The sequence below is a fragment of the Panthera uncia genome, chromosome B1, assembly GCF_023721935.1.
Source record: "Panthera uncia isolate 11264 chromosome B1, Puncia_PCG_1.0, whole genome shotgun sequence".
Taxonomy (NCBI): Eukaryota; Metazoa; Chordata; class Mammalia; order Carnivora; family Felidae; genus Panthera; species Panthera uncia.
In genome coordinates this window covers 93,277,324-93,303,329 of record NC_064811.1, presented here as the reverse complement: position 1 = coordinate 93,303,329, position 26,006 = coordinate 93,277,324, and the positions used below count along the sequence as shown (strand labels likewise).

The 26,006-nt window shown below is 36.8% G+C and overlaps 1 protein-coding gene and 1 pseudogene across 15 annotated transcripts in view; one reads left to right on the top strand and one right to left on the bottom strand.

The window, feature by feature from the left end:
- CAMK2D (calcium/calmodulin dependent protein kinase II delta) overlaps positions 1-26,006 on the top strand; it is a 312,759-nt gene that overhangs the window by 236,896 nt on the left and 49,857 nt on the right. For all 15 annotated transcript variants that reach the window (XM_049631079.1, XM_049631068.1, XM_049631071.1 and 12 more), the window contains 5 exons: positions 5,861-5,944; positions 20,956-21,050; positions 23,370-23,492; positions 24,343-24,426; positions 24,874-24,916. In XM_049631079.1, coding sequence (XP_049487036.1) covers positions 5,861-5,944; positions 20,956-21,050; positions 23,370-23,492; positions 24,343-24,426; positions 24,874-24,916 — 429 coding nt within the window. The remainder of the gene's footprint in view (positions 1-5,860; positions 5,945-20,955; positions 21,051-23,369; positions 23,493-24,342; positions 24,427-24,873; positions 24,917-26,006) is intronic.
- Positions 6,113-7,075, bottom strand: LOC125923044 (60S ribosomal protein L6-like; annotated as a pseudogene).

Here is a 26,006-nt window from a genome sequence, read left to right as displayed (position 1 = left end):
GGTATAGTAAAGTATAAAGTATACTGGGATGAGTGGTAGTTAATGAGATGGGAAAGGATTTTATGTGCTTTTGAAGGATTTGGCTTTTATCCTGGAAGTTTCAAGGATCTGGTGAAAAATTTTAAGTAGGGAAGGACATAATTGGGTTTATGTTATGTAATGATGTTGTGGGTAACGATGTGGAGGGTGGCTTAAGGATACTTAGCCTCAAGGCAAGGGACCAGTTAGGCTAATGCAGGAGGTCAAACTATGCCTGATGACAGCTTGAACTAATGAGTACGCAGAAACAAGTTCCAGATACCATGCAAAACAGACAGGGTCTCTGAACTCTAAGGAAATCTGTTTAGAGGAAATCAAAACCCTAGAGGTTGGACTTTAGCCCCATCTAGAGAAAACCAGGAACCTGTTTCACAAGACTCCAGGTATGAAGCAGGATACCAAAATAGGGACTTAGATTTAGGCTAAGGGATGTAATTGTCAGAACTGGGTACAAGGTGATGATTAGATATCAGGAACAAGACAAGCCCTATTATCAGAGCTGAGGCTGCAAATTAACAACAGTAATTTGGCTTGGTGCTTGCAAGAATGATATTATTGAGCTCCTTAAATCTCCCCTGTTTTTGAGCTCTATGTTTTATCTCTTGTGCTCTGAGCTGAGGACAGAATTGAGTGTAGTGCAAAAAACTCCGCTTTTTGAACTAGAATACCCAAGCTTATATCCTGTGGTTCTTAACAGCTGTATGATATTGGGCAAGTCACTTTAACTCTGTGAGGTCCATTGTCCTCTTTGTAAGCAGTTATAATAAACACTTCCTTGCAAGGAACATACCTGTGCTACAAAAGATGTTGAATAAGTTTTCAAAACCATCTTGGCAGGGAACACAATGTCACAGTTCTTTGCCTACTTAGTGAAAGTTGTTGAGCAAATCCATGAGTGGAAAAACCAAATACCAAGTTAGTGAAAGCAATAGCATCCAAATAAAAGTACACAAATTTCAAATTGTGATCTGGTTTATTTCTAAAAGTGATCTGGTTCCAGAGAAAGAATGACAGATTGGGAATAAAATCCCCATTTCTTCTTCTGCATGATTCTATGACAGTTAAGTTCTTGCTAGGGTATCTATTAGAGTAATGACTTTTAAGAGGTGCATTTTAAGTCCTAAGAAAATTCAGCATTTCAACAAGTGTAAGAAAAAAACATAGTTTATAAGCTTAAGCGAAAACACAAGTTTTTTTTTTTCTTTTTTTCTTTAGCATATATTCTGCTTATTCTACTCAAGTTCAAGTGAATCCTCATTGTAACCTACCTGAGAAGGAGGCATGTGGTGTATATAATATATCTTGTGGGTGTTCTACCAGATATATCATAAATTTTAAAGTAAAAGCATGTTTTAGTATGAACGACTTGATTCGATATTTATTCAGTATTACCTACCAGCATAGTCTCGTGTATTTGATTAATTTTATCTTTTAAAATGTATTATCAATGTTAGGCAGGGAGTCTTTTTATTTTAATAAAATAAATTATTTTAATTTTAAGAAAAGAGCAGAACTCTTTATTTTGTGCAATGCCAGGAGTTCAGGCTTTTGCACAATTTTATTTTAAGAGTTCTTCTATAAATAAAAACGAGACAAGGCTTATAGAAGCTCTTTATTGCGTTTTTTCAATACTCCTTTTCAAGCCTAAATGTTTTTCTCATGATAATTTCTTCTGTCTTCTTAGCCCCGATTTATTTGAGCACTAGCCAAAATGCTAGAAGTAACACCTTGTGTCACTACATTTGTTAAGATGGCTAGAAAATTTACCAAAGCAAAATATCCAAATACAGCCCATTTTCTCCTGTGGGATTGGAAGTGCTATTTACAATATATCTCTAGTTCTTTGTTGCTGTTAGGGCAAAAAAGTATAACTACCACCATCTTGCTTCATGTAAGAATTGTTTTACTTGGTTGCTGTTATGTCTCTTTTTCTAAATATTAAGGTGTTTTTTTTAATGCAATGGATACATTTCCAACAGTAAGTAATTCTGTATTTGTTTTGGTATATTCTGATATCCTATTGGTTTTTCAGAGTGAGAAAAACATACTATCTCTAAAGAAGACAAGCTCTCATTAATTTACTTGCTAATAACATACATCATGAAAAACAAGATTCTTATGAGTTTAATCTCCTGCTAAAGAAGGTTTTATCCATTTTACCCTCAGTATTTTGGTATTCATGAGAACACATTGCACAGTACACGGTTCCTTAATGTTTGTACATTTAGATTATACAGTAAAACCTTGGTTTGTGAGCATAATTTGTTCCAGAAACATGCTTGTAATCCAAAGCACTTGTATATCAAAGTGAATTTCCCAATAAGAAATAATGGAAACTCAGATGATTTGTTCCACAACCCAAAAATATTCATATAAAAATGATTACAATACTGGAATATAATACAAAATGTAATGAAAAATAAACAACCTGCACCTATCTTTGAAAACCCTTGTGACTGGTGTGAAGGAAACAAAAGAGAGGAGGGTTATTGTTTAGGACCCACTTTCACTATCACTAACAGAATAACTACTACCTATTAGCTTAATGGAATCTTTTTCTGCATGGGGGCCATTGTATATGCTAACACGGATGTTGAGTACAGTACAGTATTAATCAACTCTTGTCATACACCATATTTAATGTAACTGGCAATAAAGCAGCAGAGGAAAGGGTCTATATCTGCAGGCAGCCTGATCTAGAATGAAGCAAAGCATTCCTAAGCTTCCTCTTGTCTGGAAAAGCAAGGGACTGTCCACAGGTGCTTTGAAGTGACAAATAATACACTACCACCAGTTACGGGCACCTTCCAACATTCTGAAGAATCACTGATATCTGCCAAACACAACAGCCTGAGACCAAGCATCGGAGCGACGATCACCCATAGTCCTGCAATGAGAGAGAGAGAGAGAGAGAGAGAGAGAGAGAGAGAGAGAGAACCATTGGCTCAGTTGTGATCATGTGACATTCGGCATCACATCTTGTATTGCAAGACATCGCTCATTTATCAAGTTAAAATTTATTAGAAATGTTTGCTCATCTTGCAGAACACTTGCAAAACAAGTTACTCGCAATCCAAGGTTTTACTGTACTTAAGTATTGTTAGGAGTAAGGACCCCACTGACTGCTCAAATGATAACTATATCAAATAAGAATGAATGTGATGGTGTTTTCTTAGCATTTCAGTCTCCGGAAAAGGTTTGTAATAATTTACATTTAAAATTATCTTTTCATTTCTAAATCACATGGTGACTTATCTTTTATACCTAGATGAAATATTATTAACATTTCCTCCTCTAGGAAAGGTATTCTACTAAGATATTTAAGACACACATTAAATTTTACTGATGCTAGATAGGAGGTTATAGATTGTATATAAAAGAATACTCAAAATTTAGAGTAAGGAAGGACCACTGAGAATTATAGTTACCCAAAGAGATCACTAAGGTGGAAATAACTCATAGCCCACCCTTTGTTAGAGAAAAGGTAGAGATAGAAATTGAGGCTTTAAGGAACAGAAAAAGTAACATCAAGGGCAAGAATGATAAGTCTGTTTTCAAGAGACCTTAAAGAGATTAATCAGATCAAATGCTGTGGAGTAGAAAGAAATCATGTTGGGTAAATAAAGGGGAACTGAGTGATAAAGAATCTTAAGTGTAGGCTAGGACCTTAGTCTTTAACCTGGACTTTGGCATCAGTTTCTCATTGGGTTCCTTTGTCTGTGTCTCAATTTGGGAGGAGTTGGAATGAGAGAGAGCAGGTGTGGCATACCAGAAGTTCTTTAGAACTCTTGTGCCCAGCCCTACCTTGGAATTAGCTGACTGACATCTCTCCTTAAGGTAATCCTCAAACTTCAGTTAATGGAACTGCCATTATTCAGGAATTCTTCTACCTCACAACTGTCAAGCAAATGCTTCTTTGAAGTAAAGTTTGAAGAAGAGGTAGATCTGTTGTGGTCCATGTAAAGCTTAAACTACAATACAGGGCTCTTTTTTTTGGAGTCCCTTCACACTGTCCATTCCATCTTCCTCCACTACAAAGAAAAGGAAAAGTAATACAAGGGGAAGGGGATTAAAATCCCCAGCCCTTTGCCTCACTTTCTAAAGTAATTTATTTCAGAAATAACCATGCCATTTATACACACACACACACACACACACACACACACACACACACGTATACACACACACACACATATTTGTTTTTATATCTTTTTATATATTGTTTGTACTTAATAGCTTTGAAGATGGGAAGAAAAAGCTCCGTTCCACAGAATTTTGCATCCCAGTAAATGTATAATGAGCTTCTTCAGTGATTTGTGGTTAGAGGAATTCCTGATTACATATCCTTTTAAAGAAATGTTTTGTTTTTATGTGTGCCTTTAAATAAAACTACCAAATCAGAATAGTTATTTTTAGTCTTTTTGAAAGTAAATATTTTTATTTGAAACCTATTATTTTCAGAAATAAGGAAAATGTTACTCTAGGTTCTAGCTATAAATTGATTATTATTTAAGCGTACCTTATTGGAGTTTACATTGACTTATACAATAATGAAACTTTATTCTGCCATCTAGTTTCTCTTACCACATCTCTCTCAAAATTCTAGTTGATACTTGCTCAATAGTAATTCATTCAAATGTTCCTGAATCTTCTCTTTAAATTCAGTTATGAGTACACACTGACTATTTATTAGTACACTGTGATCTCTTTGATATATTTCGGGCTTATTTCTTTTAGTGAATTCTTCAACTTCTCTCAACCCCATCCTCACCTCATAGACTACCTCAATTTCCAAAAATATTTACTTGGCATCTATGTTTTGTGTCCTTCTGTTTTATAGGTGAATGCTTCTCATAATAAAATTACGTAGATATCATGATAACTATCATCTTTTGTCAGGTTCTAACCCTATCTTCAAATTTCTCCTCATTTCTTTTCAGGCATAGAGGAGGAAAGACTTTGTCTTTTCCCTCTTAGGTCTGTGGCGGGGGCCTGTGAGTTGAACTGACAAAAGACTGATGAACAGGAGAAAAGCATACAATTTGTTTTAATGTTAATATTGTAATGCCTTTCTAGAGAAGAAATGAAGACCTAGAGAAAGGCTAGACCCAAGGAATTATATCCCATTTTAACAAAAAGTGATAAATTGTGGAGATTTGACAAGACAAAGAAAAAAGGGTTTGGGCTAGGGGCATTAAACTGTGGGGGGAATAATGAGGAAATGCCTAGAGAAACTAATGGAAGAGCAAGGCTGTTTTACTAAGGTTGGTTTGTGTAGATCCATCTTGGCACCAATTCCCATGCCAAGAATGTTCTCTTCCTGGCACAGGGAGGGCACCTTTTCCACAAGAAATGTATGCCCTACTTTTAGGTAGAAAGGAGGAGATTAAAGAACCTGTCATACATCTGCTAATTCTCAGTTGCCTTCAGCTAAAAATAATCAGTATGCCACCGTGGCGTATTTTAGGGTGGTGTGTTCTTATCTTTCACAGGTTTTGTTTCAGTTCTGACATAAGTACGTGAGAATAAGAACTGCTAACCGAGTAGACTTAAGTACACGCGCTGACTGTATAGCACAATAAAGTAGCCTTCATGTCTGGAAATAAATGTACTTTTTCCAATAAGCTACCAAGCAGATTAGTGTTGATACTACTATAGAGAGAAACCAGTCTGCGTTATTTTCATCTTCTGAGAGCCTTATTTTATTTTGACAAACATATTAGAAGGTTAAAACATCCTCCAAATGTTTTATTCCTTAGTTTCCTATATCATATTGGTTTTGTTAAGTCAACTCTGACTCCTTAACATCCATTTTCCCTAGGTTTTGCTGGCACACCTGGATATCTTTCTCCAGAAGTTTTACGTAAAGATCCTTATGGAAAACCAGTGGATATGTGGGCATGCGGTAAGGAATCATCTATCTATCTATCTATCTATCTATCTATCTTTCTTCCTTCCTTCCTTCCTTCCTTCCTTCCTCCCTCCCTTCCCCTTCCCCTTCCCCTTCCCCTTCCCCTTCCCCTTCCCCTTCCCTTCCCTTCCCTTCCTTTCCTTTCCCTTCCTTTCATTTTCTCTTTCTTTCTTTCTTTCTTTCTTTCTTTCTTTCTTTCTTTTTTTCTTTCATGGATCTGTTATTTAATTAGGTTCTTTGTAAGAAATTTAGAACACCGATTTGTGAGGATAAACTCCATTTGTGAGAGCGAACACAGAGCGGAGGTAGACCTGAAGCTGAGGACCGGCTTTGATTTTTGGCAGAATTTGCGAGTCCACAGCTTTCTGATCAACCTTGCGCTGCTCTGTAATCTCATATTTTTCTTTCTCCATGTTGAAGATCTCACCTTCCTGGCATCTGGGTTTACGCAGCTTCTTCTTAAAGTAAACATCAGTGAGGTGTTTGGGGATTTTCACACTGCTGATACCAATTTTGGTGGAGGTGGCAATGACAAATTTCTGGTGTGTTCTATACAGAGGAGCTCAATTAAGAGACAGAGGTCCAGTCACAAGTAGCAAGCCACTGCTCAGTTGCTCCAGGAAAACCACTCTCTTGCCTCTGTGGCACCCAGTGAGGATGATCAAAATGGCCCTAGGAGTGATGCTAGCTCTAAGTTTCCTCACATGCTGACTGAAAGGATTTTTGCCATGGCTCAACAGCTTCCGAGGCACATCTTCAGTAGGATAATACCTAGGCATTTTGTGAAGTTTAACCACTCGGGTACCACCATTCTTATCACCACCAACTGGTTTTGTGACAGTAGCAAGAACCTTCTCCTTCTTTTTCTTTTCAATTCTGGATTTTGCTGCTGAATACTTCGCTTGTACATGGCCTTTCTCGAATACATAGCCGATTGGGAATATCTGCCAATTCCTCTGACTAGGACGGGGTTTCGGCTGCAGTGGGGCTTCTTCTTCTTTGGAGTTTTAGCCTTGAGGTTACCCTTCTTAATCTTGCCACCAGCATCAGCCTTCTTGGCTTCAGGTTTCTTCTCCGTAGTATCCGGCTTCTCAGCTTTTTCGCCCACCATCTTGCAAGATGGGAAAGAGCAGGAATCATATTTCTATGCAAATTTTATAGTATACCAGTATTATAATTAATGATAGGATCCTTTAAATTGGAAGTTGATGCTCTCTAATGATCAACTTAGGGTAGTAGTTCTCAAACTTCAGCCTACCACAGGTCACGTGGAGGGCTGGTTAAAGCACAGACTGCTGCTTCTGAATCAGTCGGTCTTGGGTAGGAGCATGTGTGTTTTTAGCAAGTGCCCAGGCGATGTTAGTGTTTCCAGGTCCGGAAGCACCTTGAGACCAGGGACACAGCATCACCTGGAGTGGCTTTTATGGTTTTATGCTGCTGTCCTTCCACCTCATCCAAGCAGCCCTTTCAACAAATGCCACGTCTGCACAACATGGTTGGCAGGGCCTAAAAGGGAAAAAGTGAATCTTGGAAAAGAAAGCAATTAGTCTGTTCTGTGGACTGAACTCTGCTTTAGGCCTTTATCAACCAACTCTAATCAAATAAGTATCCTGTGCAGGCTCAAAGCCATATAATATGGAGGATTCCCACCACAATTTTTAAACGGAATTTCTGTGTGTTACTGTACACTGCGAATAGGTGAAAGACTAAAATAAAAAGGATACTATAGAATACTTTGAAATATTTTTCAAGTGGGGTCATTGATACAAACTAGTTTTCTAGGTTCCTGACACTGTGTCATTGCTACCAGTCTCAATCGTGTGGCTTTAGTGTGCCGCAGATTTTGTTGCCTTTGGTGTTTGTAAGCCTGGAAGGATTTGTTTAAAAAAATGATTATGAAAATAACTTTTTAGATTTGGTTTTATGGAAAAAAATAATAAATTCATCACCATTACTTTGTAGTGCTAGGTTATCCCACACTATATATCTTGTCAGCTTGATCTCATTAGCAATAGCAACTTGGTGTTTGATCTGAAACTGGATGCCTCTTGGACCTTTAGACTTACCTCCATGCCCAGGAAAGCAGTTATGGGAGGAGCACTATATCTCCAGTCACAACGCCTGCGTTAAGGTCTTTACTTTGCACTTACTCACCTTATCTCTAGTATCTCTGAGTTGGTTTCTGTATCTATCAAACAGGAAATATTACCCTTGTAGAATTGCATGGGGGTCAAATAAAGACATTTTATAGTTTGTAAAGAAATTTAAAATGCAAACAGCTATTACTCTAAAAGGTTGGATTGTCACTTAATTAAAGGGTGAGGTCTTAGGTGTCTACTCTGTCCCCAAGCTCTGTCTTCCTTCTGCCTACCTGAGAGTATCTTCGAAGTATGAACTCGATGTCTTTGGGTTAGAGCATTGTCACAGAACATCCTTGTTCAAATCTAAATGCTAATGACAGATAACTCACATATTTCCCTTGCAACATAACACCTTTCATCACAGATCTGTCATTGCTGATGAATTTAAAAAGCAGCAAAGAGTGTCCTGAGAGGCAGGCAGATCTAGATGGGTTTTATGGAGGAGGAAGTTGATGGGAGTGTAGCCGGAGTTCTGCACTCAGACCCTGAACACTAGTGGGCTAGTGTAGTGGAGACTGATCAGTAGCTGGGGCAAGGCACTCAAGAGTCTTTTTGCTGCCTTCATGAGAAGGTCACCTCTAGCCTCCCTTCACCTCCCTTTTTCTCCATCCCTTCTTGTTTTCCTCTTTCTCCTCCTCCCTCCCACCCACCCCACAGGTGGGAGGCAGTATGTGCACTGGTTGAGAGCACCCACTCACTCAGCTCTTTGATGCGCTTGCTGTAGAACCTGGCACAAATTTTATTGTCTCGGTATCTCAGCTTCCTTGTATAAAACAGAAAGTAAGAAAGTGTTTCTTTTTAAATGAAGTTTCAAGATAACTGATAAGTAGATATGTGAGAGAGAGACTTATGCATTTTATTAGATGACTCAGCATTATTGTTTTGATCAGCAGTTGAAAATTATAAGTTCATCTGGTTACCTGAATACCAAATACCCTTTCTCCCTTTGCTTTCTTTCTTCTCCTTTAAATTATTCTTTTGCAGGCCTTTGATTCTGCCAAAGATGCTATTGTAGACCAGTTTCATAGCTCCTGAATCCTATTCATTCAGACAATTTAAATAAATCATTTATTTAGTTCTTGCATTAAAAACATTTTTTTGACAATGTATCAATTTTATTTGTGTTTAAGAATGTCAGGTTATTTAAAAGAAACTCCCCCCCCCAAAAAAAAACCTGGTATTTTGTATTAGGAATTCTTTTCCTGGCTGGGGAGCAGAATCAGTGATGAAACTTATGTGTGTATGTGTGTGTGTATATGTATGTATATGTATATATGTATCCAGCCCCTACATAGGCCCTCTGCTTTAGTGGCTCTGAGTGGCAGCTACATATTTTAATAACTATGACATATCATCGGGGTTTAGACTCACTGTCTTAGACTTACTAAATACACTATGCTCAATTTTAATATTGCTTTGGTAAAGTTGAGTATATCTGGCTTTTGAATTTTTTGTTTGAATGCATTGTTTATATAGCTAATCTTTTAAAATAATAGTATATCTTAATAGGATTTCACATCTGGTAAATGCAAGGTAACTCATAGAGTAGAAGCTCTAACTCTCTTGGCTGGACAAGGGGAAAAAGATGGGTGAAGAGTAGCTTCCCTTCTTACTGTGTGAGCTATGTAACATTCTTAAAAAGTTAAGTAGGGGCATCTGGGTGGCTCAGTTGGTTAAGCATCTGGCTCTTGATCTCAGCTCAGGTCATGATCTCATGATTCGTTGGATCAATCCTTGTGTCAGGCTCTGCACTGGCAGCATAGAGACTGCTTGGGAGTCTCTCTCTCAAAATAAATAAATAAACTTTTTTTTTTAAGTGCATGTAAATAGCAGATAGTGTATGTATGCCTGCAGATGTATATGCACACACACACAGATCTCATAATGACTATAGAAACTTAGAGCCATAGGGCATCTCACAGATTTCAACCTGAGTTTTGCCATGGGCAGAACCACCTTTCACTTTGCTCGGTTTTATCCTTACCTTTGCTTTCTTCACACAGTTTTCTACAAACAAATAGTTAAATCCCTTTGTGACAAGCAATGCTCTATTTAGAGCATATATTTCCTAACAGTTCCTATTTTGCATAGAGATAGTGATATATTTTTAAATCGTGTGCCTTAAAATGCATTTGGGATCACATAGGTAACTATGGAAATGTCTTAGATATTCTAATATCACAATAATGCCCCACCTCCTTCCACAAACATCATAATGCCTTTTGTTACATTTCTGGATCACTGCAGTGGGTTTGGAACACTGCCTTAACTATTTTATTCTATTTTCACTTCACTAAGGTAACATAAAAGTGACATTAAATTCTCTCAGGTTTGTAAGACGGTCTACCCTTTCTCATCCTCGAGGTAATAAGCACCAAGGGAATGCACACATATTCAGTTGCTTTTAGATTATGACCTATCTTGAGAGAAACTCTTTTTTAGCCATCCATCAGCACTAGCACTTGCCTATTGAATAACTACTTCTTTTCAAGGCTAGACATTGTAGAGTGGGGTAGGAAATGACACTACCCAGATAATAAAAGAAATGCAGATTAAGACATTTAGCAGAATAGCAGCTAACCTTCTGTGAATTAAGCTATGAGCATGCACTACAGCAGATTGTCTTTTTAGCAGTTGACATAGAGCAGAGTGAAGCACAGTATTGGTATAATAGATAAAAGAAGTCTATACATCATTTTTATTAGAAATATGCAATTATCCATACATAGGACATTTCAAATACCACCATTACCTTGCTTTTGAGACCTCACACAGAATGTAATCTGACCTGCACTCAGTCTTTCAAAGCAACTAGTCTTTTATTGAAAAACAAATAATGGACATTAGTGAAACAAGAACACTCCCCTGAGTTCTACCTTAACAACAGTAAATTGATTTTGATGGCTTTCTTGCATATATAGCTGTTTCCATAATTCCCCAAAGGAATGAACAGATGTTGTTTATAGATGTCACTGAATCACTGGATTTTAACAGAACTTGCTTCTACATTTTGGCTCAAATGTAAGCCCATATAAACCTAGCCAACACACACATGCGCGTGCACACACACACACACACACACACACACACACACACACTTCTCTTACTACGTCTCTGTCTGAATTAGATATCACTCAGAACAGTTATGAGTGATAATAAATTAGTGACTATCACAGAATATACCATGACTTTTGATGAGCCTTTGGAATATTATGGAATATATTAAGAAGCATGGTCACTAAGTTCAGCATTTGTGTGATTACTGGGCCTCAGAGCATATATTTGCTAAGGGTTCCCATTTCCTTAGAGATTGTGTTGCTGTTTTTTTTTTTCTTTTATTTCACTGGAATAAATCAGCATCAAGCACTTTTTAAGAAAGTATTTACAATTTTGAAATCTCAAGCAGTTTGTTGGTATGATTACCTTACACTGGTCAACTTTGTTGCTTATGATTACCAGTTCTGTGATTACCTTACACTTGGCCATCACAGATATGCCTCACAATTACAAGGCTCTGTTGCCTTCATCCTTTATGACCTATATCCTCATTAGTCTTCTATCCATGGAGCTTTACTCCTAATTATAGCCCCTACCACTATTGTTTTACTGTGAAGTTACCTATTCTCTTAGATTTCTCAAGACACAGTATTATGGTGTCCCTAACCTGATGTTTTAGAAACATGGACCCATGTTTCAAAGTGACCTGAGTACTTACCAAATTCAATTTTCTGGAATGGACCAGAGAATCACTGAATAAGATTCTTCGTGGTGAGGCTCAGGAATTTGCATTTTATCAGCCTTGCTAGATTATTCTAGTGCACACCAACATCAAACAGCATCATGCTAGCTAGTTGCAGTTTTCTTTAGGGCAGCAAATTTTAGGATTCTTACACAATATAGCAGAGGTTGCAAACAGGTGGTTCACAGATGTTTTGCCCAGATTGCTGAACCTTTTACTTTGGGAGGGGGGGTGTTGACATTTATCATTTATCTTTATAATTTATTATCAGGAAATTTCACTAAAGCAATTGAAAGAACTAATAACAAGATACTTTTGCCCTTAAATAACAGCTGTACCTGTCAAGTGATGGACACATGCTCTCCCCTGGTTACCCGCCCGCCCCATACACAGTGTGGACACAGGCATTCATCTCTTCCTGGTGCTGGAAGACCTGTTTGCCACCCCTACTATATGGCATAGTTACCATCATCTGGAAAACAACTTCCTATCTTGCTGACCTTGATCTTCTAGATCTTTGTTCTTCCCATAATTGTCCCTTTGGGTCAGAGTTAGTTAAACACTTTTTCCTATTTGAATTTCATGGTGATTTTTTTTGCATAAGGTATTGCAATATAAAAGGGAGCCATAGTTATTCTTTGTATAGTTAACTGTACATTTCCAAACTCCACTCACAGTATGCCCTTTATTTACTGAGAGTATTAAGTGGATGTCTTGTTAGATTGTTCCATTAACTCCCCACTGACTTTTTGGAGTTTTTGAACATTGCTTTTTTCTCTCTCCTTTCATCAGAGCAGCGACTAGAATGTTTTAATCGTTAATGTTATTATAGGTTTAATCATTTTTCTAACTCCAGCTTTTATTAACATTATTTTTGAATGTTCTTGATAATGTAATCTTTCTACCTAATCAGTAATCAGTGCTTCTCAACTCTTATTAATCAAATATCTCTAGCATTGCCCAAGCTCAAATGACAGTGAAAACTAGTTCAACTTCCACTTTTAAATGTTATATGAAGCTGTGTCAAAATAGTTGTTGTAACTTTTTATTTTGGAAATTTTGAGGTATACAAAAGTAGAATAATATAATTAAATGACAGCTAATCCTATTTCATCTACACCACCCAACTCATCCCTCCTCCCCAAGATTATTTTAGTCAAATACAAATATAATATCAGTATATCTATACATACCATAATGTGTATCTCTAAAAGAAAAGGGTTCTTTTAAAAGAATGACAATAATAGCAGTACTTTAAAATTTAATATAATTACTGCTTAAAACCATCAAATAACTAGTAATTTTTTTCGGCAGTTTGCCCTCTTGTCTCATAATTTTATTATTATTTTGGAGTCTTAGGTCCCCCCCCTTTTTTCTGTGAAGTTTATTTTTGAGAGCGAGAGTGAGTGAACACGAGGGGGAAAGGGCAGGGAGAGAGAGAATCCCAAGCATGCTCCGCACTGACAGCACAGAGCCTGATTTAAGGCTGGAACCCACAAACCATGAGATCATGGCCTGAGCCAAAATCAGGAGTTGAACACTCAAGTGACTGAGCCACCCAGGGGCCCCTCTTAGGTCTCTTTTAATTTGTAATTTCTGCTTCTCTATCTTTCCTCCTCCTCACCCCCCTTCTCATTTCTCCATTTATTTGTTGAAGAAACCTGCAGTTCCCACAGAGCACCCCTACAGAGTACCTGATATTGGTCTCTACATAATGTTTACCATGGTAAGGAACCATGATTCCTTGTGAAAGGAACTAATTCCAAGTCTAGGTTAAGAAAAGCACAAGATGATACAGGTGCATCTTGTTATAGCAGAAAGACAGAAAACTGTTAAAGACCACAGACTTTTTTTTTTTTTTTGCAAGAACATATCAGGGATGATATGACCTCCAAAGGTTGGATGTGTCTCATGATGTTAGTAGCTTCTGATGATCTCTACCTAGATATGAACAGGACTCAAGAGCCAACTTGAAGAGACGACTTCTAGTTAAAGATAGAACAATTAAAAGTTAAATGAGAAAAATAACAGTAATAGATTGAAACACATCAAGTTTAAATCCATGCATTCATGACTATAATCAAACTACAATAGCAATCCTAACCTTGGATTAGGGGATTAATTAATGGGAAACCAATGTATTTCAAAATTATTTCGAATTATTTCGAATTATTTCAAAAACCAATTCATAAAGGAAGAAACAAAAGTCTGCTATTTTACCTTTCCTGTATGAACCTGGTCATACAGGTCACCAAATAATTGATGAAATAAGTTGTTCTTAGACTAAAGAAGGTGTAATAGAATCAAAATATCTTTTTTTGTAACCCCTAATGAAATATCTAGGTAGAAATCATTAAAGGCCAGTAACATCCTGAGAAACATTCAAATTTTGGAGGTTATATCCTCATCCCTGAAGTGCTCTTGCAAAAAAAAAAAAAAAAAATGAAGATTTTGACCAGCTTTTAAAGATTTTACTGAGTTTTAGGGCAAGAAAAGAAACTCTATTTTTTTTTCATTTTTTTTTTCTCTGACCTAGGAGAGGAAGGTAAAATATTAGGGTTATAAATTAAGCTTACAAGAAAAAAGTAAATTGGAATGGGGCAAAGACTCTCAGTTAGACAATAAAAACTTTAATAAAGTTCATAGTTAAAGGAAAAAGTGGCTGCAGGGAACATTTAAGACAGTACCAAAGTGAAACCTTACTAGTGGTCAAGGCCTTTCAATTACACAACACAAACAATTTAAAATTTAAAATGCATTTGTCTTCATAGATGAAGAAAAAGTAGCTCTAGCCTGCTTGTGGCTGAAACAGTTATTTCATATAAGCTCTCAAACCATTTCCTCATCTGTAAAATGGAGACAATAACATTTATTTACCTCAGCATTGTACAGGGAGTAAATAAGGTAATGCACTAAAGCAGATGTAGCTACTCAAAAAATGTTACCTACAAGAAAATGTATTATTATACCATGACTCTCATAGTTATTCTATACTTACAGAAAATAGAACTCCAAAAAAGCATGTAATTCAGGAAGGCCTCAGACTCCAATCTAATGAACAAATCAAAATAAGCTTACAAACGAGTATTTATTTAAATAGGCATTGAGAAGTAAACATCCGTGTAAATAGTGCTCATGTATTTTTTTTCTTTAAGTCTTCTGGCCTGAATGTTTTTAAATCTTTTATATTTGTGTTATTGTTTTAGTAAAAGTAAATTTTTTGGTAGAAACTCCTCAATCAAGCAATTAAATTGTGGGCATTTATCTATGTAGTGGTTGCCATTTCTTGGGGAACGAGGTATCTATGAACCTTCCCCTTTGTAGAGACATACCACATCAGTGCCAGCCAGCAGGACTGGCACTGAAGCCAGGACAAAGCCTCTGAAGCAGGCCAGCCTTGCAACCTGCCCTAGGTTCAGAGTGCGAAATGTCTCAGTTGTCTCTGTTTTATAATTTCATAACAGCCTACTTCAAATGTTTATTAGAAAAATGTCAAATTAAAAAATTAATATCGACTATTGCCATTACAGAGCTAATTTTCTTTGGGGCACCTGCGTGGCTCAGTCAGTTCAGGGTCCAGCTTCATCTCAGGCCATGATCTCAAGGTTCATGAGTTCAAGCCCACATCAGGCTCACTGCTGTCATTGCAAAGCTCTCTTTGGATCCTCTGTTGCCCTCTCTTTTTGCCCCTCCCTTGCTAGCTCTCATGTGTGCTTCCTTTCTCTCTCTCTCTTTCTCTCTCAAAAATAAGTAAACATGAAAAATAATTTAAAACTAATTTTCATATTTACCCCCAAACCATAACTAAGAGATAAAACTACTTAGGTACAGCCCTTCTTCTACCTCTGTCCTGGGAACACAAACACAGACACTCATCACGATCCTCAGTATTAGATGCATGTGTTAGACAGAAAAATAATATAAAAGTAAATTTAAATAAATTTACGTTGTTTATAATGTGGAGAGAAATGGAAAAAATACCTTTTTATGTTACAAAGATGAAGTATCAATAGGCTAAGATTTTTTCACAATATACTGTGATTTTTCTTTTCATGGCCTTTTTTTTTTCTTTTTAAATCTACTATAGTAAAATTATTTTCAGCCTTGATTTTAAAGTTTTGTTAGGTTTTTATTTAATAATGTTTAAATAAAATGTTGTTTAAATTGTTCCACTCTGGTAGTGATTCACATGAATTTAAGAATCTGCTTTTGAACTTGAACTTCCAGAAGCAGGCTGTGACAGTCTAGGGTGATTAAACTATTGTCTAAAAGCCATTTTAGCTCCCACAGTGTCTATTGTATAAAGATGACAAATCTGATGGACAAGGGCTATATTTTCCTAACAAGGAAAGTTAAAGAAACCCAAGAGACCAACACTGGTAAGAGATAAAAGGAATCCTAGGCCATGCCAGGCAAAGTTTTATCTGTCTGACCCTCTTTCCTTGGTTTCCATGCTTTAAGGGAAAGCAGCAAGGGAAAAATAATCAGTAGAGGTCAGAGCAGTGACAGAAACTAAAGACTTTAGGTAGGCCAATAAACTTTTCCAAAGTAGGAGGGGATTGGTTCAAGATGGCAAGTTTAGAAGATCCTGAACTCACCTCCTCCCATAGATACACAGACTCTCCAGCTTCATGTGAAAAAAATAAAAAAAAAAAAAGGGCAAAGGCTGTCAGTGTTGACTAGACACTGGCAAAAGAGTAGAAAACCACACTGAAGTGGGTAGGAGAGACTGGGACACAATCTCACTGTAAACCCTGCCCATAGCTTGGTGATCCACAATGAAGAGAAAACTCAAAACCTGGGCTTCTCCTTGAGGAGTAAATGGTTCGAACCTCATATCCAAGACCTCAACTTTAAGGACCTGCACCTGAGAGATGAGCACCAAGAATGTCTAATTTTGAAAGCGGACTCATGTACCAGATGCACAAAACTATCATGATCTGTAAGACAGCTCTTAAGGGGCCTGGATGCTTGGACATACCTGCCCCAGGGCCCAGCTCAGAGGCAGCCTGATTGCACCCAGACATCAAGTGAAGGAGGTTGACCTGCTTATATTAAAATGTCAGCCAGTGGGGCAGGCATCTAATTAAAAACACATATCTAGGAGCCTGCTGGAGTATTCTCTGGGGTGGAGGCTGGCAGTACTGTGTCCATGCTCTCCTTTGGCCATGCTTTCCCTTTGCTGCTCCAGAGCACCAGGAAAGAAGCTTTTTCATGTATCTGATGCCCTGATCTTGTGGCAGCTGCCCAGGGGATGCCTCCTGACTGGCTGGCTCTGGAGGCCATGGGGCCTTGTGTTCCTTCTCTTGTGAGACTGTAATAATCAGCATCACCCAGGGAGGAGCTCATACCTCTGTCTGGAACCTTGATTTTTGCAGCTGCTGTCAGGTGACACCTCCACATTGCCTGGCTCTTTCGGTCAGTGGAGCTTATGCTTGTGGGTCCTCTAGGACTGTAACCGATAGAGAGATAGTTCTTAAATGGCCACTACCCACATAGCATAGCAAGAGGTAATAGACCTAGGAGCTTCGTCTTTCTGTGAAGGGCACCTATAAACTAACCATCATAGCTGCAGCCTGAGGAGCAGGTTTCTAATTAAACACACATCTAAGGAATGACTATAATCCTTTTCAGAGACCTCAGGGTGTACCACTATCTTCATGCTCACCCTCTGCCACACTCCAGAGCCCCAGTGTCTGCTGGAGGAAAGCTTTGCATACAGCTCGTGTCCTGGTTTTTACATTTACTGCCCTGTTTTTTGCAGCTGCCTCCCAGGGCATGCCCCCTTGATTGTCTGGCTAGTTATGGGGACTTGCATTCTGAGGTCCCACAGTTGGAAATTGTAGAGAAAGTTACTGGCAAGATGCCACACCAGGGCACTGCACAAACAGCAGATTTAGACACACATCCTTCTAATCTTTCTGTGAAGAAGACATCTTGGCTTTTCCTAGAACTTTGGCCTGAGGAGTAAGTTTCAGAATTGATATACATCTAGTGGACTACAGAGTTGCTCTCAAGGAATGTAGGTTGTGGATACCATCTTGGCACTCTCCCTTTGCCTTGTTTCAGCTTGCTAGTATCTCCCAGGAAAGATATTATGCATTCATCTGAAGCTCTGATTTTTGTGACTGTCACCCATGGGACCACATCAAATTACTTGGTCAGTAGGGCTTATGCTTGTAGTCCCACAGGACTGTATATATTTGCATAATTTTTAAAAACCTGCTATCTGAGGGTCGGGATTCCAAACAGTCTGAACCCAGGTGCTGAGATCTTTCCCTTTCAGTCACTGGTGGGTCTTGGCACATCCTCACCTACTAAGAGCTAATAAAAATATAGTAGGCTTTTTGGAGAAGAGCAAAGGTTTGAGAGATGACAAAGAGTTGGGGTAGAGTTGAAAGACAAGTTTCATCTTCTACACAAAACCACTACTTAAATGTTGGGAAAGGTGGGGGGCACCTGGGGGCTCAGTCGGTTAAATGGCTGACTTTGGCTCAGGTCATGATCTCATGCTTCAAGAGTTCAAGCCCCGCATCAGGCTCTGTGCTGACAGCTCAGAGCCTGGAGCCTGCTTCAGATTCTGTGTCTCTGTCTCTCTTTGCCCCTCCTTTGCTCATGCTCTCTCTCTTTCTCTCAAAACTGAATAAACGTTGAAAAAAAAATTTTAAAAAAAGATTGGGAAAAGTGGTTATTTTATCCACTCTGTAGACCAATACAGAGTCAAATAAAATGAAAAAACAGAGGAATATGTTCCAAATGGAAGAATAAGATAAAACTTTAGAAGAAATCTTAATAGAACACAGATAAGTAATTTACCTGATAAAGAGCTTAAAGTAATGCTCATAAAGATCCTCATTGAACTTGGGAAAAAAATGGATAAGCACAATGAGAACTTCAACAAAGAGATGGAAAATAAAAGAAAGTACTAAATAGAAGTCACAGAGAATGTGACTAACAGTAGATTACATGAAGTAGTAGAAAGGATGAGTTATGAAACCAAGCTGGTGGAACTCACCCAGTCACAACAGAGGAAAAAAAAAAAAAGCAAAAGTGAAAATAACTTAAGGCACTTATGAGACAACATCAGGCAGACCAACATTCACATTACAGAGGTTCTACAAGGAGGAAAGAGGCAGAAACGTGTTTGAAGAAATAATGGCTGAAAACTTCCTTAATGTGGGGTAGGAAACAGACATCCAGTTCCAGAAAGCTCAGATTTCCAAATAAGATGAAACCAAAGAAACTCACACCAAGACACATTATAATTAAGATGTCAAAAGTTAAAGATGAGAGAATATTAAAAGCAGTAAGAGAAAAACAACTAGTTGTGTACTAGGGAAGCTTCATAAGCCTATCAGTATGTTTTTCAGCAGAAACTGTGCAGGCCAGAGAAAGCTGCATGATATATTTAAGCTGCCAAAAGAAACAACAACAACAACAACAACAACAACAACAACAAAAACTTTGAATCAAGAATGTTCTACCCAGCAAAGTTATTCAGAATTGAAGGAGAGATAATGAGCTTTCTGGACAAAAACTAAAGGAGTTCATCAAACTAAACCAGCCTTACAAGAAATGTTAAAAGGAATCTTTAAAAGCTGAAAAGAAAGGTTTCTTATTGGTAATGAGAAAACATATAAAAGAATGAGTCTCATTGGAAAGGTAAATACATAATAAAGATAGTAGATTAATCACATATAAAGCTGGTATACAGGTTAAAAGACAAAAGTAGTAAAAAACAATGATTATAATAATTAGTGAAGGGATACACAAGTAAACTATGACATCAAAAACAAAATGTAGGATAGGGCAGAGTAAAACTATAAGCCTTAGAATAAGATCAAACTTAAGTTATTAAGTTAAAGTACACTGTCACAATTAGAACTTGTTAAGCCTCATGATAACCACAAAGCAAAAACCTGTAGTAAATACAAAAGAGAAAAAGAGAAATAAATATAACATAGCTCTAAAGAAAGTCATCAAACCACAAAAGAAGAGAGCAGAGAAGAAAAAAGGAGCACAGAAGAACTACAAAAATAGCCAGAAAACAATGAACAAAATGCCAAAAGTACATACCTATCAATAGTTACCTTAAATGTAAATGGACTAAATTCTCCAATCAAAATACATAGAGTGGCTGAATGCATTAAAAAAACAAAAACAAATTTATACTGCCTACCCTTCAGATGTAATGACATACAGTCTGAAAGTGAAGGGGTGGAAAAACTATTTCATGCAAATGGAAACCAAAAGAAAGCTAGAGTAACTATACTTATATCAGACAAAGTAGGCTTTAAAATGAAGGCTGTAATGAGACAAAGATGAGCATTACATAGTGATGAAGGGGTCAATCCAACAAGAGGATATAACATTTGTAAATATTTATACACCCAACATTACATAAGTATAGGAGCACCTAAATATATAAAACAAATATCAACAGACCTAAAGGGAGAAATAGCAATACAGTAATAGTAGAGGATTTTGATACCCCACTTACGTCAATGGATAGATCATCCAGACAGAAAATCAATAAAGAAATATTGGCCTTAAACCACATGTTAGACTACCTGGACTTAACAGATGTGTACAGAATATTCCACCCAAAGGCAACAGAATACACATTCTTCTTGACATGGAACCTTTTCTAGGAAAGATCATATGTTAGGCCACAAAACAAGTCTTCATCACGGCTATCAAACAATATATCACCCCGATGACAGGTAAGTTTCATCTTTAGGTATTGATCTGTTGTGCCTGTTTAGAATTCTTTGGTTCTAAAGTTAATAAGGAAACAGTGTCTTTGAAAGACCCATTAGACCAGTTGCGCATAACAGATACAGATGTAACATCCCATCTAAAAACAACAATACACATTCTTTTAAAGTGCACAGAGAAATTTTTGGACTGCCATATACTATCAGAGTTCATGAGCATAAGAAGAGAGCATTCGCCCTCCACAGAATGTTTCAGAGTAGATCAGAGCATGTCTTTCTGAAGCTTTCCAAATACCCAATTTCCTCTCTTTGAATGGATGTGGCTTAAGTATCATTGTGGATCTGCCACATTTAATTTATTGTTGCCTGAATGACTTAACATTATGTTAATATGCTCATTCTGTCTAGGTGTCATTCTCTATATCCTTCTGGTGGGATATCCACCCTTCTGGGATGAAGACCAACACAGACTCTATCAGCAGATCAAGGCTGGAGCTTATGATGTATGTAATAAATGGTCATATAGTGTAGATGAGCATTTGGTTTTTTTATTAACCAAGAACAAAATTTTTTCATTACACTTTAAACTATAATTTTCAACAATTTCTCTAATTATTTTTCTCAATCCTAGGGAGAGGGAGATAAAGAGGAAGAAAAGCAGCATATGTGTTTAGTTTGTATTTCCTTTTAGTTCACTATCTCCTAAGATTGAAAGGAAAATAGTTGGAAGTCTCTAAGGAAGGACTTCGCTTCTCAAAATTTTTGGATCTTAGTACATTTTAAAACATATAAAAATTAAAAGATTTTTGCTTTAGAAATGATTAATGCTTGTTTAGTTGAATTATATTCCCAAATGTTTATCACATAATTTTAAATCATGTATCAACAATATTTTGCAGTGATCTATGTATCAAATAGAACATCGTTCCATTGTGTCAGCTTGAGTTTTTTTTAGTCTTATTTACCTCATGGGCTTCTGTGGAAACTTTCATTTGAAGAATGTGTTTCACAATTGAATATACTTGAAAATCACAGTTCCAACATGTTTCATTTATAATTAGAATATTTGAAAGTATGAGTATGAATTAGGTTCTAAATCTCAAAAGTAAAGCCTTATCTATTTTCTCTTTATGGCTTAACTTTGGGTTCACTGATAATAATTTTCTCTCCTTTGACAAATATGTATATAAATATGATTTACTACCACCTTTGGTAGCTTCTCACACATCCCTCTGGAAATTAGAGTTCAAGGTTTAGAGATGCTTTTGATATATTATTAAGTGGAGCAACTAAGTCGTAGGAATTTTTGGGTCCACCTTCTGTGCAGAAGTTAAAAGCTCAGTGTGGAAGTGAGAGAAGATAAAATAAAAAATCTCTGTTATATTAAATCAGGTCTCATGAATTCAGCAGTGCCTTTCTGTTAAAATGTTCTATATAGATGGATGTGGGTATAGCAAGAATTTAAAATGCATATTCTTTTAATTTTGAAGCATCCCATTCTATCTAGTCAGACTAATATTTGGGCCAAATTAAGATTTACATGGCCACAGCTAGCACATTCATCATCTTTGCAGACTACAACTAGGCACCCCCTTGGCAAGACATAGTTCTGCAGATGCACTGCTTAATGAATATGGAGGAATGACTTTGTGGAAACTTTTTTAAAAATGAGATAAAGGTCCACCTTTATTCAGGCTGAACCAGCTCCTAATTTGCTATCCGAATATGTGTACCTCAAGGAGGAACAGCTTGAATATTTCTTCATTGGCAAGTTTTCATAGCTGCCCAAAATAACTTATGGAATTAAAATGACAGTTGCTAAATTGGTAACATTTCAAGTATTAAAGAGTCAGTATCATTTTTTTCATATTTCATTTTACCAATGGTTCACGAAGTACCCATCTTACAACTACTAAAAGTGAACTAAAGTCCATGACATAGTGACAGTGACTTTTGTTCCAAGATTGTCTATAAAAATCCGTGAAGTGGAATAAGAACCTGATATTCTGTTGTTTCGAAACTGACGTAAATTTTTCTTAGCCTATGAACAATAGTATCTGTGAAAATGAGGCTACATAATTATCAACAAAAGATTTAAATACACTTAGGATAGCTATTATATAGTTATTAATACACAAATGGATTACTGATAGAAGTTTTGAATGTTGGTTACTTTTAAGAACTTTGATGAAATTTGTCATTAAGTAGATTAACCTTTCTGAAGTGCTAAAATGAAATCCTGCTGAGGCACTTGTAGTCTGAGATTTCTTGTCACTACTATATTCCAAATAGCCACAATTAGTAGGTCAGTTTTGGCACCAGCAACGGAAGCTCTTTTATTATTTCTACTCTTACTGATCATGAGGTGTGAAAGTATGTAATACCTCATTTTTTCTTATAATACTTCACTTTGAATCTTGGTGTAATAGCATGATGACATCAACACATTTGACAACCTGCCAGCTTTATTGATGTTTACAAATAATTATGAGAAAGACTGTGTAAAATCTTATTTTCAAACCAAAATAAAGATCCTTTGAAAGGACTAGAAGATCTTTAAATTTATTTTTCGAAACATTAAAATACATTTACTAGGTATAATATGCAATTTAGTGTATACACTTATCACTTATTAGCTACTTATCTTTTATATATGTAAATATATTCAGATTTATCTACATGTAGATACAATTTAACTTATACAAAGAGTAAGTTTTTTGATGAAACCCACTGCTTAAAGAAATGATTAGTTTACTTGGCTCTTCCCTGTTTAATTGAATGTATCTATTTTTGAAACTGTTTATAAATTTGTATTTTTGAAGTTTCCGTCACCAGAGTGGGACACAGTGACTCCTGAAGCCAAAGACCTAATCAATAAAATGCTTACTATCAACCCTGCCAAGCGTATCACAGCCTCAGAGGCACTGAAACACCCATGGATCTGTGTAAGTGACAATTCTCCAAAGACCTTAGGAACTAAGATTAAAAATGAATCATTCTTTAAAATTTTTTTCATGGATTTAAAATAATTTTTATAGAAAAAGATGAAAGTAAAAATGAATGAATTTTTGAATCGAGTTATTTAATAAAATAAATTTATAATGGTAATAAATGCTGTTTTGGTAACAAAATCTGATTTACATAGATTGATAAATATTGCCTACAGTAACACAAGGAATAAGTATTTCTCCTACCAGTTATTGATAATACTCATGAACAGAGGATAAGAAAATGACACCAAAATTAACTGTATTCCAGTAGAGATTAGACAAAGTTCAATTATTTACCATTAGGCAGCTTTAGGAAAAACAGCAACAACAGCAACAACAACAACATCAAGATTTGGAAGCTTGTAGTTAAGTTAAACTAGCAAGAAAGAATGGCCATAGTAGACAGATTATACTTCAGATGTGCTAAAAAAAACTGTGAAATTTGGAGGGGATGTAGAGATTTCACTACATTTCTAAGGTTGTCAAATGTTAGGGCAGTAAATATGGTACTGAGTAAATGAAAGGCAGTCCAATAGAAATATGATTAAAGACATTGAAATAAAGGTAATTTCGGGAATTATTGATATTCATATCTATGCTTTCTATAGATAAATGTTGCATCTTAGTCATAAATAGTCTTGGCAAAGCTAATCATCCATTAGGAGGGAACTTTTGCAAGTGAGTACTCACAAGTTCATTGTATGGGTTTAGGCACCATTAATGCAGATTGGATGAAGTTGAGGATACTATAATGCTTAGTATGATTTAATTACCCTAAGTTAAGTTTCTTTTCTTCCTCTTCCAGCAACGTTCTACTGTTGCTTCCATGATGCACAGACAGGAGACGGTAGACTGCCTGAAGAAATTTAATGCTAGAAGAAAACTAAAGGTAAGGAATTATACATTTGTGTGAGGAGGTGGACTTAGCAGAGTGAGAAATGAAATTGAGAAGAAAATAACTTACAGCAAAGGCTTTTGAATGTGCGGACCTCAGAACTCTTATTCCTCCTCTTCTGGGTCTTGAGAAAATGTGATAGATGCTGGAATGAAACCTACAACGAAGAGCTGGGATCTCCGTGGCAGTGTGTGCTGTGGTTCTTCCCTTCAGAGGAAAGCAACTGTGCAGTTTGATAATTGGAACCTGGCCACACACCTGAGGGTGGCCCCAGCTGAATGTGAGACATAGTCCTGCTGCTCTCAGGAAACCAAAAACAAAAACAGATAAAAATCCCCTAACTAAAAGTAACGTTAGGAGAAGATTTGTTATCAAAGACTGTTTGTTAGGTTCAAGATTTGCAGAGGCAACATTAATTTCGAATTCTTATTTTTCTGACAGGGTGCCATCTTGACAACTATGCTGGCTACGAGGAATTTTTCAGGTACATGTGTTAAGAATTCTCCTTATCCACTGCTCTCCTCTTCAGTAGTCAGTTTGGAATTGAAGAAAAACTTAGTAATTATAAAAACACTGTTGTTTAGGGATAACAAATATGTGGCATGGATTCCTTCTACAGAGTGTCTATCATCAGGAATCTGCCTGGGTGCTGTCTCCACAGAGACATTAGGCACATGACTGCGCCCTTCACAAGAGCACTCAAGCAGCCCCTGGTCAGTGCTATGCAGGACTCAAAACCCATCTGCCATCTGTGCTGGGGTGCACACAAGTTGTGGAAATATGTACTTCCTCCTCTTGAAGCTCAGTATTTCAAACTTAGAATTAGTTCTTTGATATTTCATCAACTGCTAACTATAAATACGGTTTTGTGTCTGTCTCATTCTCATAGGAAATCCCAATAAGTGAGATTCTTAAAAGAAGAGCATTGTTGAGGAACCCGGTTCTTTTAGTCCCAAGTTCTTTCAAAAGTACAGTTGTATCTTGGCACACTGTAAGAATGGTTGCATATTTCAAAGGTATCTAAACTGCAGAATTTACAGAGAACCCTACCTTACAGTAATATAGGATAATAAATGTTCCTCAAAATGATTCCATGATAATTTTTTTTTTTAAATAATGGGCTGGCTGAAAGAAGCTAAGCCATTTCTTTGTTATAGGGGTGACTCTCTAAAATGGACATAAAGTATATATTATGTCCAGAAAGTATTTGAATCTTGGAACCTCCTTATTCAGTAGGTTATCTCAAAGGACCAGGTTTCCAAAAATCAAATTTTGGTAAATTTTAATCAGTCTTATGTATGGAGAGGAACTGAAGTGCAAGAAAGTTACATTGTTAAAGTGGCTGTTGAGACTTAGAAGGATTATCAACCAATTATGCCGAAAATACCACCACTTCGCTTTGTTTACTGTTTACATAAGGGTGATATGTGTCATCAAATGATCTAGCTATTCTTCCATTATTTATCCCAGGACATACTTAACTCCTGGGAATTACAGTGCTATCAGGTGATGATCCATACCGTTATCAAGGGTTCTACAACCTTCTCAACCAATTTCTAGTTAGTTTACAACTA